The 15,857-nt window shown below is 38.3% G+C and overlaps 1 protein-coding gene across 1 annotated transcript in view; it reads right to left on the reverse strand.

Annotated features, from left to right (window-relative positions):
* The window catches only part of ghrhra (growth hormone releasing hormone receptor a), a 30,334-nt gene that overhangs the window by 10,089 nt on the left and 4,388 nt on the right, over positions 1-15,857 (reverse strand). The window contains exons 3-7 of the mRNA XM_075482249.1: positions 6,664-6,771; positions 4,350-4,450; positions 3,976-4,073; positions 3,547-3,679; positions 947-1,100 (exon numbers count right to left, since the gene is read on the reverse strand). Of these exons, the coding sequence (XP_075338364.1) occupies positions 947-1,100; positions 3,547-3,679; positions 3,976-4,073; positions 4,350-4,450; positions 6,664-6,771 (594 nt within the window). The remainder of the gene's footprint in view (positions 1-946; positions 1,101-3,546; positions 3,680-3,975; positions 4,074-4,349; positions 4,451-6,663; positions 6,772-15,857) is intronic.

The following is a 15,857-nucleotide window of genomic DNA, read 5'->3' on the forward strand; positions in this document are numbered from 1 at the left end:
GGCTGAGCATCACATGGACTAATGGCTACAGTATATTGACTGAAATACATAAAGCCCAGCGTGACCTCCAAACACTTTGCCTTAAAGTTTCGAGATCTCCTCAATGGGGAAAAAGAAAGAAAAAAAAAGGCTTCTGCTTCCACAACAGAATAACAAGCACTGCTGTTTCTCACCCTCACTTCTGCACTAATCAAAGGCAGTAGGTGTCTGCTCGGCTCAGTGTGGCCGAATTGTGCAGTAACATATTGGTGGCTGAACAAATGAGATGGATGGGAGTTAAAGGACTTCATTAAAACACTCGAGTGTACAGGCTTAAACAGGAAAACACACTCCGCAGTGAAAACAAAAAAGACAACGGTATGGGAATAGGAAAACACTGGAAATCGGTGGACTGAGGAAGCTCAAAGAAACAAAGGTAGAACGAAAAACAAAAGCAGAGGCAAGGAAAGAGGAGCAAATACTGTTGCAGTCAGAGCAGAGACTTAGCTGATGTGTAAATATCATGTTATCAGCTTTTTGAAGCCTGGATTGTTGTCTGGAAATAGATTCCCAACCCAAATTTGAGAAGAACAGAAGCTAGAAGAGTTACAGCACTAACTTGCCATTTATCAGGATGAGAATGCTGTCATTTTGGAAGCAGCTAACTTAATTCTCAAGCTGTTGAATCAAAGCAAGGGGAAATTCCAAGCCTTCTGTCCCATTCAGAGCTGTTAATGCTAGAAGAGGACAGAAACTTTGTCTCCTATTGTTTGAAAGAAAACATAAGCTCTGTTTTTATACAAATATAGAACAAAAAAATTATATATATATATATATAATAGAAACTGATATAACCTAATAACACATCAGACTTATTATATACATACCACATTGCAAATGCAATTATCAGTCTGCCTGTTATGGGATTGCCATCCACAAAACAAACAATTCAGCCATCTTTACTCACCCCAGCCGATCAGGATGTACCACCAAAAATATTTCCTCTGTGAGACGAAAGTGAGGGCCAGCAGGGTCTGCAAATACATGCCCTCCACCAGTAGCCAGAAGTAATTGGCTAGGATGCTGAACTGGAAGAAAGCCACAGCTGACTTGCACGCTGTCTGGAGACAACACAACAACACACAGTTACAAGCATTCATATTTGTCACAGCATTTATCGAACAAGTAGAAAGATGTACGGATGAAAGTAGTTTTAATATGTCCATTACATTAGCTCTGTCTATTAGAGACAGTATTAATGCTATAACCTAATAATACATCAGACTTGTTTTATTGTCTGTTATTGTGTGGTGGCAGCTGAAGTAGACTTGCTACTTAAAAGCATTTGGAGAAAAAAATTGCAAATTGTAATTCATCTAGAAAAAATAAATAAATATTTTTAATCTAATTTTAAACGTTCTCTCTTTGTTCTGTTCCCACCTCTTACTCCTGTTTGTAATTAGTCATGACTCAGCAGGTTTAATTATCTCCGTTCCCATGGCCAGACGATCTTAATTTTGTGTGTCTATAGCTTTCCAGCCATTTGTCTCTTGTGCATTTCACGTATGATTTCTGCCTGTTCCTGGTTTTTGCTCTTGCCTAATCCTCCTCACTTTGTTATTTTTCCTTCCATCAAATATCTAACGTTTTGGCCTGTTTTTGGATTCTTCCCTTTTTGCATATATTATCCTGGTAAGTGTACTCCTTTGACTGATTACCTGTGTGTGACCCCTGCCTTGTTGAATAAACCTAGCAGACTAGATCTGGTTTGCTGGTCTCTGCCCATTATAAAGTCTCTGAGGCAGTTTCTTCTCAATTAGGGGCATTTGTTTCTCTGATGTGTTCTGTGTTTCCCTGTGCGGTCCGGTTTGGGGTAGAGATCTGTGCAAAGCAACCCACTAAAGTATTGTGCCATCAGAAACAGCCATACAGAATAGGTCCTTTTTCTCTTTTACCAATTCAGACCTAAGGCGCCCCTTTAAAGAAATATTCTAAAACCTAAAAGTTGTTCTAAACGCTTTATTTGTCTGTCTTATAGTTACAATATAGTTCCAAAAAAATTGTAAGAATATAAACCTTCAGTTACTGTGATTATTGACTTTGCCTTGACATTCACTTGTGTTTTGAAAATTATCACAAGCTTGATGCAACCTGAAGTAGAAGCAAACATCGCACCAGATCTGAAAGACCAGACAAGTGTAGATGGTGCATGTGATCCTAATGAGTTACCAAAAAAAGATAGACAGAGGGAGATAGAGAGAGAGACAAGGTGGCGGAGTAACAAGAATCTGGGATAGGAAATGAATTCCCAGGAGCACCAAAACTATTTCTGAAGGCAAACTTGTTGTCTGTTTACATTAGAGTGAGCTGAAGAAAATGAAAATCAACCCCTGCTGTTAATTTGTGAACAGCACACTGTGCGAATATTGCAACAGTTCCTGGATTATTCTGTACTCAGCATTGCATGTATCCACTTCTATCCCCTAAGATGAACCTCATTAAATAATGAAAGCTGGCAGGCAGCCACTGGTGTATAAACAGCTGGAAGAGCGCCAAAGCAGACGACGACATATTTTGTGACTGCTCTGATCCACTCTAAAAAAAATTGCCACTGATGTCCACATTGTTAAAAATACTGCTCAGACCACAGTGGACAGCTCTTTATAGAGTTAGCTCTAATCTAACATGATTTTTTGAGCCTGTTGAGAAAGAATCATCTATATTCGGCTCATCCTAATGATGTCCCCGTGTAATTCTCACAGCCATCAGTTAGAATACAGATAATATCCCAAGTGTGCAGGTGAGTCCTCAACTTGGTCATGTAGAAGACAGTATGTCTGCATCAAAGGAAAGCCTGTGATGAAGACAACGATCTACACCCAGGGAATTAAACTATGTAACTGATTGTTCATGCTGACAGCCTATTGATGTCTGAGGCACCGATAGGCTGTCAGAGATTTTCAATGAGACTCAACATTAATGAAAAAAAGAAAAATCAAGGTTTGATGGAGTTACAAACCAATTTTGATTTAATTGATTAAATCAACTTGTTCTGAATCATCTGAATTTCAAAACCAGTTTCCCATTTTTTATGTAACTGTCGTCATTTCAGACTGAAAAGCAAAATGCGGAATTATGTTGGATAAATGTGAGTATTGGGGCTTTAAAATGAAAATAAATGTTTTTTTTTTAAAAGTTAAGAAATATATAACGAAACAAAAAGGAAAAGAAAAGGTTCTATCTAAAACAAAAACTTTATTTAAACAAATTAGTATTGTATCATACTATACGTACTTGTAGAAAGACACAGATTTACCTTTTACAACCTATCCTCAACACAAAAATAAGAAACACTGTTTTTCCCCTCATTCTAAACGTGTGTTCAAACTAATTGATAGACTTTAAAGCCTCATTAGTGTTGTCGTCTAATGAGAGGATTTTGCCATTCATCAGTATTCAACGTGTCTTTCCCTCGTTCCTGTTCCTTTCCATTGTTAACTCAATCACACAGCAGATATGGGAATCTGCATTATGATGGAAACAGCACTAATTAATTAGCAGCCTCACCGTAGACATGGAGCAGTGATCCAGGGTCTCATCAGCGAACAGCACTGTGTCTTTAATGAACACAGCGCTGGCTCTCAGGACGAAGGAGGAGAACAAGTTGATGTGAATGTAATTTCTGGTGCAGTGGAACTTCCTGGGATATAAAACACAGGGTCGTACACAAAACAATTTCCTGTACTTGGCACGCATATTAATATTTTAAAGAGCAGTGAGAGCAAGAAGGTAAACAACTGCATGAATTTGCATGATTCATAAGCTTCTGTTCTATAAAGACTCTACGAGGCATGTGAATATGTGACTATTCATGTTAAAACTGGAAGATGCTGCTTTAACAAGACAAATTTTGAATAAATGACTATCCCATCCTCGTCCTCTTTTACCTCTTCTGTCAATGTGCATCTATGTCAGTGTGTGTTGTCGTGGACTTACCTGAATGCTGCAAACACCACTATGGCCGTAATGAGGGAGATGAGCGAGGTTGCATAGCCTACAGTGTAAACCTGCCTGAAAGTGTAGAGGTAACTTGTCTGGAGACAGAAAGTTGAAAAGAAGCAGAAGCAAAAGTTCAATGCAGTTACACCAACTACCCTTTACCCTTCTCTAATTTGTTTAACTTGAAATTATGTTATTAATACAAATTTTTTTAACTATAACCTCCCATGATTTATTTACATTTATTCTTGGAACGAAAGTATCGTCCTTGCAGAAAACTTTTAAGTAGTTCTGACCTAAAAAGGGAGCACTGAGGGAGAAAGTGAAGACAATATGGTTAGGTTTAACTGACTGGGAAGATCACAACGAACCTCAGATTCAGGCTCACTGTCATCACTAAAGACACAGGCCTCCTCATAGGGTGGGTACATCTCTGACCAACCGTTGACAGTGCAGTTCCTGAACACATACCCTGACACGGGAGCAGAAAAAAACAAGAACATGTCAGTGTTGAAGTGATTAGTTATAGCAAATATTACTCTAAATCTCCTAAGAGGCTCTGTGAACCTGTTTATCGGTTACATTTGCCTTAAAATTTTGAAATTATCAGAATTTCTGGCATGATCAATCAAAAATGCAGTCCAGATCTTCATGGTTGTCACTGATATAGAATAATACAATCCGACTAAAAAGTTGTACTTTTCATGCCTTCATTGAGCACACTAAGTAATTATTCACACTGCAGGGTGAAAAAAGTAACTGAAGGTAGCCCTGCAGGTGGTGGGCGCATGTAAAGTGTTGACAACATGTCAATGTCAGTACATAATGTGTCAGCACTACTTAATGCGCTGTTGAAAAGGTCAGCGTTATTCCATTGCCTCAGTAAGATCTTGTTGGAATATTTTTAATGGCATGTGAAACTAAGCAGGGACTAACTCTATCAAGCATTCCTCCTTAGAAAAATGAGAAACATCCAGTAATGAGGAGAAATCTTGGGACTATTCATTTAATCAAATAATTGGGCTGAACAGCATCTCTGCAGGTCATACCTCGGTGTCTCATTGGGGTATCTCATTTTAAAGGTCATAATGTGGCCTGATAGTAAAGGTGTAATGATAAGTAATTACCAATTAATCACCAAAGTAATAACCTGGTAATAGCCTGGCACCAACAACAGATACACTGTTGTATTTACGTGATAATTAGCAGCCAAACGATTTATGATGGGGAAACAGATTTAAAGATGGCAACAAGGCAAAACCATTTGTCAATAGTATGGTAATAATTTAGTAATGATATGTAAGCTCGTTAACAATAATATAACTATACCAGTGCAATATTTTAATTGGGGAGGGAAAGAACTGTAACATTGAGGAAACACCGACGGACAGATTTAAGAGGTTCAGAAACAAATGATTACCGTTTACAAATCTCTGGTTACTAGGACACAGAAATTGTCATTCTTTATTTCCTTTTTCTTTTGCACATATATTATGCACATCGCTTTTTTTTTTTTTTTGAGTTTATCTTAAACTTTTTTTAAACCTGTATTAGTGTTCACCAGCTCATGAAAGCAATACACCATTCACCATTCTAATGTGTTATGCTGAACAGATTAGGTCAAATCAGGAATCCTTAGCCCAAATTTACATAACTTCTGTACCCAGCTGTGAAAAGTCATAATTTCCATGCACTGTGAACAGAAACACCTTCGATGCACTTACATTTCTGCTAATGGACCATTTTGCTCCATTAGCGCTGTCAGTCAGAGAACTGATGCTTTCATGTCTGTTCAAGTCCAGCGACTCCTGCCTAACATCCATTTGAAAACACCAGGTGTCAAGGGAAGTTTTTCTGCTGTGTCTCTCCCTACAAAGCTGTTGGATTGGTTATCAACATGTTTATTTTGCAGATAGCAAGCACAAGCTGGACTGTTGCGTATTTGTTAGAACAAAAGCAAAGAAAAATGCATGGCAGGAGGGATTTTTCTCCATTCTCTTTGAGCAAACGGAAATCGGACAGATTCAAAATAGTGAAAACAAAATCATTGTTTGTTTGGATGATCTGCAAAATGAACCACAATTTCCATCACGTTAAAGGAGGAAAGAACTGACGATTCTTACCTTAACCGCCCTAATGATCCTGTGATAATGACATTACAGAGGAGCACAGACCAACATTTTCATTCATTGTCTGGAAGACAGAGCTTTCCATCTCATAACACTTACTTCAGTCAAAAAAGAACTTGTTAATATGTGAACACTGTTAAAGAGATAAATAAATAAAAACCGCTTCAGCTCAGCAACATTTTTACACTCATGACTTTATAATGGTGTCACGCTACTCTTTCTTCAGAAAACTAAATCCTTAGTGTATGTAAGATTGTGACGTATAAACCCTGAAGACTATTTCAAGTTAAGTTCTCCTGCCAGAAATGTCCCAGGCCGTATATATTCCTGCCAACAAACATAAATGAATAATTCATTCAGTGCTTCTCCATCAGTGACTTCAGCTTTCATTAGCTCTTTGATTACAGTACAGATAATTAGACTTAGCAACACAGGGATTGTGCACCAACAGAGAGTGGAATTCAAACAGTATCTGCTACTATTAAACAATTGATTGAACGACTAATTTATGAGTGCTGCTTTGTTTTTTGAGTTTGAGGCTGCTCCAGGAACCAACCTTGATTGCTGGAGAAATGCTGGAAGACTTCAGAGCAGGACACGTTGACCACCTGCCCCACTTCAGCTCTCAGCCAGCATCCTATCTCATCCCACTCTGTTTCACATCCTGCAAAGACAGAGGAGAAGCAGCAAGGACAGACGGTCATCATCAGCTGAAAGGTCCTAAAACAAAACCAAAAAAGTTATCACCTCAGCCAGACTCACATGAGAGTCAGGAACCTGTTATCATGATGCACAATTAGAATATTTTGCACCAGGCTTTGTCTTCTGTTATAACATGACTTTGACATGTTGGGCCCATTTCAAAGGTTTTTACCTTTTATGCTTTTAATTTCCATTCCACTAAAATTCAGGGGGAAATATGAATTGGCTTTTTTTTTTTTACCCTGGATCAAGCCCAAAGGCCGGACTACATAAAAGGCCCATTAAGCTTAGACAAAAAAGAAATTAGGCTAAATAGGATTCACAAAGGGATGATAATGCAGCAGGATTGCCAACTCTCATGTGTTTGGTGGGAGACACCTGTTTCAGGCTCCACACTCACATGCTGCCCAAACTAATCTCAAGGCAAATAAGACGAAGCCTCAAAGCCCTCAAAAGAGTTATTAAAGTTTAGGTTATTAGAGTTGCACGGATTAAAAAGCTTTTATCTGGACACCAAACAGTCTGAGCATCAGGCTTGTCCCACATTTCAGCAACAACAGTCAATACAGTAACACGCACAGTTGAGTCAAGCTATATTTAGAGTTCAACATGGCTGTCCTTGTCTCATTATACATGTACAGGAGGGGAATCGAGATATTAACCAAAGTATGTCTGATGCTACGACACTGTGGACTGTGTGAGTAAACGTTCAACACATTCTGCCACTACCAACTTTCTCCGTGATCGTTGTTCATGTCAGCATAGCCAAAATCACAGCACAGACAACTTTAAGTAACTTGAAAGGTTTTGTCAGATGTTGCTACTAATAAAATCTGAAAGTTATTAGAGCAGAACGATAGTCTCAATAGGCCTCAAGTGACCATGAGTTATCATGTAGTCCTAAATGGGCTGATTTTTTTGTTACGGTTTCTGAAACATTCAGCCATCTGACAAAATAAACAGAAAGATATAGAAATAGAAAGCAGCTTTTTTGAGAATTCTTCTGCGTTAATATACACATACACTTTTTACAGAAATATGCAAAATGACTGACTTTGGAGCATGTGTGAAGCACCTAGCTAATTTTAGTTTGGTTGAGTGTATAAATCCAGAAGCTATTCAAACCTTCACTGCAGTGTGTGTTACACCTGGCTTTGAGGGCTTTAGTTTTGTACGATTTTCTCCATAACGTGTTGACATGCATTTCAAAAGTCCAGTTTTGGACTGGCTATAATGGAGAAGAAGTGACCTGGACATTGCACCTGATCAAAGGCCACTTTCTTTTTGAGCTCTCAAAGAATATGTTGTTTGTTTTAAAGATCCATCTAAAATGTCGGAAAATTACAACTTCACCATGTTTAGGAGTCTGTAGTGAGGCTCACCAGAATGAACTTGGCCTAAAGTTGCGTTTGATGTCTTACTCTGTCTGTAAGTGTCTTTATTTTGAGTTGATGAAATACCCAGAATTTTCATACATCTGTAGAATCAATCTGAAATTCTCAAAAGGAACAGTTGTGCAAATGTATGCACATAAAGCAAAGGTAGCAACTTCAAACAGTGGTCACAATTTAATGGCTCATGACATTGTGTACTTTTTTCAATTCCTACAAATGAGCTGTCACACAATCACAGTGTGTGAGCTAAAATTGAATTATGTAATACACAGCAGCTGCCTTCAAGTTGAGTCCTGAGCTCCCGAACAAAAGAACTGGCATGCAAGACAAAAACTAATGTGGTTTCTAAAACTGTGCCACCCAAAACGTCTGGTTTTAAATCACAGTCCACCTGGATATAACCGCACTATCCCTAAATTAATCTTCTACATGCCTCCATTTAACCATTATAGGATTCAGGCAAAGAGTGTGAGCACGTATGGATGTTTGACTTGTTTGTCTCTATGTTGGCCATGTGATGGATTGGCAACACGTTCAGGGTGTATCCTGACTCTCCCCGATGGTAGCTGGGATAGGCTCCTGAACTGGATTAAGCAGATGGAGAAAATGGATGGAGGGGTTCAGGCAAAGCACCTCGGAATTGCTGATACATTATGATAAGCTTGCTGAACTGGTGAATCAAGGAAACAACGAAAAGAAAGACTAAGAAAATGAACTTATCAGACACAAACATCCAGATGCTTCTAAGGCAGGAAATATCTGTGGTCTAAATACTCATTCCCCAGAGGTGTATTATGACCTCAAAAAACCATGGGATGTCAGAAGAGAGCAACAGACTCTCACAAACAGAGCCAAAACCAAAGGTGAAACTTTGCTTGAAACCAAAAAGCTGAGAGATTCCTCCATCTCTGTGAAGATCGACCTATTGGGACTCAGATGATACTTCAGTTTTTCTTACTGAAGAAGGTGTATTATTGATTGGACGTGGGAGGGAAGCTAAACTTTGCCCACTTCGAAAGACTTAACGTGCTTGTACATGCATGTCCCACAGATAGAAAACAAAGAATATGGAGGATTTAGGATTAGCATTTCTCTTAGACACAAATATCAATCAGTGGCATTCTTCCACTTCAGACCTTAAACATCTGTACAAAATCTCATGACAGTTTATCCGAGAGTCTTTGAGTTGTCTCAGTGTGGACCAAAATTGTAGGCCAGCTGACTGACAGTGAGACAGCTAAAGATTAAGAAGCTGTTTTCTGAAAAAGAACATTCATTTTTACCACATGCATTAGAAAGTTGTTGGTTTCTTTTCATCCATTGATTGCAAATTCACATTATACTTGTCTCATGAATAGCTATCTTTTAAAATTAAAAAAGGTCCCCAAAACAAAGAGTCTATACACAGAAACAAACCCTACGGATCTTGGTTACTGCTGACATTAAACTGAGACCGACTGCTGATTTACAAGCAGCAGTCTGTCTGGGTGGAAAATGTATTTTCTCTCTGTGTCTTATTTCATTTTTACAAAGGCTGTGTATCTAATCCATTATCCACTCCTTCTCCTGTATTTCTCTGTGTCACAAAGCCAACCATTTCCATCTAGTCAAGTGGTCTGACAGAAATTATTTCACTTTCAGTGTAACCCTGCGAAATGGCAGTGGAGCTGGAGTGTGCCATTATTCACAGCGGATTTTTTACCTCAGCGTCTTCTATGTTGCTGTCAGACTGACTCAGACTGATATTTCTGAAGCTGAGGATCAAGAGGGGTCTTAAAATGCACTTTCAGATTGACTGCCATGAAACTGACGATTTGCTATGAATTGCAGGGGTTTTATGCAGTAGCTGATGACCATATTAACACCTACATATGTTGCATTATTCATGCCTTAATCTACAGCCTTTGTGATGGTGTGCAGGGTAAATATCCCTATTTATCTAAGGGAGGTATAGCTTAAAAGCTACAGGATGAATTTTAATGATGTTTTATGCGGGTTATGGCAGTGTCTAAAAGATTAATTCTAATGACCTTGTCGATTCCCTCATGTTTCTTCTTGTGGCAAATTTATGATTATAAGCTAGATATGTAAACAACTATTGGATGATCTACCAAGACAATTGGTTTTAGACATTCATTAACCCCTCGGGTGGTTATACTATTTCATTGGTCTCCAAAAGGCTGTATGTTATCAAGTCATGATGTGCGTTGTTCTTCATGAGCTTGCACAGTGGGCTTTGTTGCAAATTCTATGTATTTTGTGTCTTTGTGTGTTCTCTGGGAAACTTGAGTATGAAACAAAGCTCCTTTTTCTCCTCTGAGGAACAATAAGGTTATTAATCATTTGCACAACATGTCATCAATCTGTCATCAAAAGTCCTAACCGTAACCATTTGCAAATAAATGGTAAATACTGTGTCGGATGATCCCATGGTCTGTTGTATGGGAGACCATGCTCCCATTTAACCCCGCTCTTCCTGATAACAGACATATTGAACATGAGCATCATGCTGCACCCTCAGACTAATTGAAATTGATATTAAAAACTCATAGATTGACAACTCATTTATCTTAAAACTGCAACATCGTGCGCCGTAGACTAATGAAGCCTTTGGACTTTCTTCCAAAATACCAGAGTAGTGATGGCCAGAATGCTCCAAAGAACCTCATGGCTTCAGGATGCAAAAGACAAGAAAAGTGGCTAATTACATCTCTGCAACTTTGCTACAGAAAGCAGCAGAGATAAATGTTTTGTTTGGGGCACCCAGAGATGTGCTGAAATTTGACAGCCATGGGATATTTTAGATTAAACACAAATATGGGTCCCTAGAGAGCCCAGGAAAGGCACAGGTGGGGTGCTCTGACTTAAATAATTACTGTATTACATCTGTGTTACATAGACTGAGTGAAAACATCAGTATCCAGGTGAAATCCCTGTTCACAAGGGCGTGTGTGTATTCAGCAATAAATGATTCTGGTCACTCTGCTTTCAGGAGCGAGCCTCTTCAGAACAGGGCACTACGACAGTGATTGGAGGTCTTTAATCCCAGATACTGCTGGAGCATGATCTGTTTCCCTGAGATTGCACCCACCCTGATACGGATGTTTTCATCAGTGTTAAGGTCAGTCAGTTACATGCCAGCAGAAACAGAGTCACTGTTAATGTAATATTTAATTTGATATGCTCAGTCTTAAGGCACACCTATTTTCAGCTGCATTTGAATAAAGCTCCAAATCTGAAGCTTGAGTTTCAAAACTTAATCACATTTTAACTACTGATTTTATCTGATTCTATCTATTGTTCTTATTTCTTTCTTTTTTGTTCAAAATTTAAATCTTTTTATTTATTTTTATAGCTTTTAATTTCTACTGTTTTAATGTATCTGTAAAGCACTTTAAATGGCCTTGTAGTTAAATTGTGCTATACAAATAAACTTGCCTTGCCTTAAAAAAAATACTTGCCTCTTGTTATGTTGTGTAAACTTTTAGTTATAAAGAAAACATCTCCTCCCCTTTATTGTCTGTTTCCAACCAGTCTAAGGCAGAATTATCGCAAACAAAGAAAAAAAAATGCCTCTCAAACTTCGTCCTGTGAAGTGCATCTTGTTGGGAGGGGATGTAATCCACTGTGGATCAGACGATAAAAAGATTAAAACTGGCAGTGAAGGGCTGTTAGGAAAATAAAGGATGTGGTAACAAGCTTGCAGTTAACTATTTCTTAGAGTTTATTGAGAACAAAGAAAAGAAAATTAATTGTTCTGTATCTAAAGTATATAGAATTGGTATCAGGGATTAAAAGATTTATTTGTCCAAAGCTGTGGGTTTTTTCTTTTTTCTTTGGGCACTGTGATGATGGGTGAATCTGATTTTTTTTTTTAATGTGGTGAGAAGAAAGCATCTTTCTAAGCACATTGTATGTGGGAGGATCGTCCTCAGGTTTACGCAGATAGGTTTAATCCTAACAAAATCCTGGAAGAAGCAGAGGCAACAGCTTCCAAATTTTGCATCCCGGCAGAGACGGCATGTTTATGAGCACTTTGATGGGAGGAACTAACAAAACCAGCAGCATTTGTGTTGTGTGTTCAGACCAGCTGCAGCTTTTATGGCACTGAAGAACACAGGAGCTGGAAGGCAGACTTAATTTAATTTACCAAACTCCAGGTGTTAAAATAATCTGTCAAATTGAGTGTTTTAAATTAAGTTTATTTTCTTGCAATAAAGTGGTAAATTAATTTACTTGTTATAAGAGGTCCAAAGTTGAAATGCACTATTTGCCAAGAGCTTTTCTTAAATTGAATTCTCCATACAGACGGTGATGCCTCAAGGTACAGTGGCCAGGCTGCTAAACTGGGAAACAAATGCAATAAAAAAAATTGCTGCATTTCAGGAGAGCTGATGCACACTGGCAGTATGAATTAGAGTCAAAGCATATCTTAACGCACTGACAATATGTGGGCTAACACAGAAAACTCTGAATGTAGGTGTTTTGGACTGCATCCAGTGCTGCTTATACATTACAAGTATACATGGAAAAACCTGTTTTTTGGGGGGCCTTAATTATTATTTTCTATTTTTTACATTTTTTCACAAAATATTTGTCGTGAGAGACGACGTTAGTGATAATCCCTGTTATATACTGTTGGTCTTTCCCTATTTTTGGTCCAGATTGAAACACCTCAGCAGCTGCTGCACAGACTGCCATTAAATCTAGTTCAAGTGGTGGAAACAATGAGCCTTTTTTACTCAGATTCTCTTCTTGAGCAGAAATTTTAGGTACTTGTACATTACTCTAGAATTGAATTTCTCTTGCAGGCCACATTTATCTGAAAGCTTCACTTTCATACTATTTTTAAATGGTATTTAATGCTACGGTGGAACATCAAAACTCATCACTGCACAAGTGCACAAGGATAGCAACAACAACGATAGCATGCCATGAATTTAGACCACAAGGAAGAGGATTATGATGTCACAAAAAAAGCCATCTTCTGAAACATTGCTGCTCCACCAGTTTTCCTTCTTCCCCAAGTACATCCTGGTGCCACACCATCCTGAGGTAAGTGATGCACATGGACCTGACCATATACTTGGTGAGAAAGAAAATCTGATTCATCAGGTCTGTCTCTGCTTAATTGCACCTGCACTCTATTATTCAGTAGTCATCCTCAGATGCCCCTTGGGGCCACTTTACATGATGGACATAGGTCACCGTTACCGATCTGTGACTTTACAGCCCCATAAGAAACAAACTGTTACTTTTTACCTTTTTTTTAAAAATCTTTTTTCAGCATTTTGAGCTACAGTAGCTCTTGAATTTGATTGATCAACAGGGGCCAGCCTTCACTCCTCACATGCATCAGCGAGCTTTGGCCACCCATGACCCTGTTGCCTTTTTCCAGGTTTTCCTTCATTAGACTGATTTCGAAAGGTCCTGACCAGGAACATCCCACAATTATTGTAGTTATGAAAACCCTATGACCCAGCTGTCTATCCATCAGATCGATTTGACCCCTGTCAAAAAGCTCAAATCCTTACACTTGTCCATATTTAAAGGACATACTACAAGGACAAAATGTGCAATATGGCTTCTTCTACAGTTTAATCACCTTAAGATAGCTATTATTTTGGTATTTGATGACAAAATTATCCAGTTTGGGAATAAGATGCACTATCAATCATGTTAATCTGCAACAACATGAAAAACTTAACCCTCAAAGTGTCCTTGCAACACATGATGCACGTATTTGTGTCATAAAACATTACATTAAATTATTCAATTAAGTTTTCCTGCTCCCGGTCTTAACTCAGACATGCTCTGCCATAGGCTTTTTTTGCTATTATTAGTCTTACAGATGAGATTGCTTCCAAGTTAGAATTCAACTTTTCTATCTGTGAAACAGTGGAGTAGTATTCCCATGTGGGAATTCCCTCTTCTGGATGCTTCAGCTCACATCTGGATTTATAGTCATACAGACACCGAGAGCGAGATGACAACTGCAATGTGCAGTTTTTGAAAAGAAATCATTTTTAGACTCAGTTTGGAGCCAGCAAAGAAATACACACAATTATACACTAAAAGGAAGAGGATGAGGGAAAGTGTTTGTCCTTCTTCATCCATGTGGGCAGCAAAACCCATGAATTATGGAAACTCACGCTGTTTCACTGAGACTGACACTTTGTGTTTAATCACTGGAGGAGGTTGAACAACCAAGTGGGTAAAACTGGTGTGTTTTATTTCCTTCTGTATCAAACTGTCAGAGTGCACAATTAACTGACAAGTCAAAAGGCTTATTATTCCTTTCAAACATATCTTTTCAACATATTTTTACGAAACGTTTTCTCCCTCCACTGAGCAGGGCTCTATTCTTAGGCTTTGATTAATACAGAGCTCTAGGGGAAGCTGTGCACTTTGAATGTCACTTCATTTAGGATTAACGGGGTCATATGAAATCACTTCGGACACAGACTGAGACCTTTCAGAGCTGGGCTGATGGAACAACAAGATAATGCATTCATTTATTACCAACCGTACGTCACCGTCAAAGCTATCAGAAGTTCTAATGCCATTACATTTTTTTATGTTAATGTATGCAGGGATAGTCAATTTTGGACTAAATGTTTATTATTTCTCCTCAGTTTAAATGGTTTTGCCTTCAAATGACCATGTCAGTTAATTACAGTCAGTCCTATTCAATGCTTGGGAGAATGTATTCTGTCCTCTGACAGAAAAGCATTTTAAGATAGGCTTCCGGTAAGCAAAATGATGAGAAAAGCAACAGCCTCAGTGTTGGATAAAGTTACTTTTAAAGTAAATAATAAGATGACAGGATGACCGCCATTGAAAAGTAATTAAACTAACTGTGCTTTGGCATTATCAAATTCAAACACCCCTTTGCAGCTCCCTGTGCACTTTGGTTATAAAGTCAGACAACATTTACCTTTGAATGTGCTGGCTGCTGTACCTCATCATATAGCCTGTTTTATATTCTATAATCTGACTCTGGCGACTAAAAACAGGGATCACAGATGCAGTATCCCCTTTGCAACTATTTGTTTCTGTTTACATTTGTAAATAAACATATTCCCAAGCAAGTTGATTACATATAATTGAACAAGTTAAGGATTTAGTTGATGATCTTGTGACTCTATAGTCGTTGATAACCTCTCCTTTGCCACATAACCAGCTACATATTTATTAATTTCCCTCAGAGAAGCAGCTTTTGCCAAGCTGACAGCTAGCCTATGTTTTTTTACCCTGTTTTTACATTAACTGGCGACCTTCAGCTGAAAGCGTTGGTGGTTTTTAGTCGCCTCTTAGCTGACCTTGTTAATGTCGGATAGTTTGTGTTTCATTAAATTGTCAATCCGTAATGTTTGATCGTTACACCAAGTCTAGAGTGAACTGTCACAAAAAAGAAATATCTACTTGCATTATTTTTGCAATTAAATACAGACAGGAGGATCAGTCCTCACCGTGAATGTACCATTTTTTTTTATTCAACTGTAATTAGAAGCAATTTTCTCTGGCAAAGTTCTCCTTGTCTGATTCTACCATCACTGCATCACCTCTGTAGCATTTTACTTTGTTTTTGATAGATATTTTTTCATTTACTTCTATTTGTATTTGTAAATAGTCGGGACTTAGAAAACAGATG

Source organism: Odontesthes bonariensis, chromosome 14, assembly GCF_027942865.1.
Source record: "Odontesthes bonariensis isolate fOdoBon6 chromosome 14, fOdoBon6.hap1, whole genome shotgun sequence".
Classification (NCBI taxonomy): Eukaryota; Metazoa; Chordata; class Actinopteri; order Atheriniformes; family Atherinopsidae; genus Odontesthes; species Odontesthes bonariensis.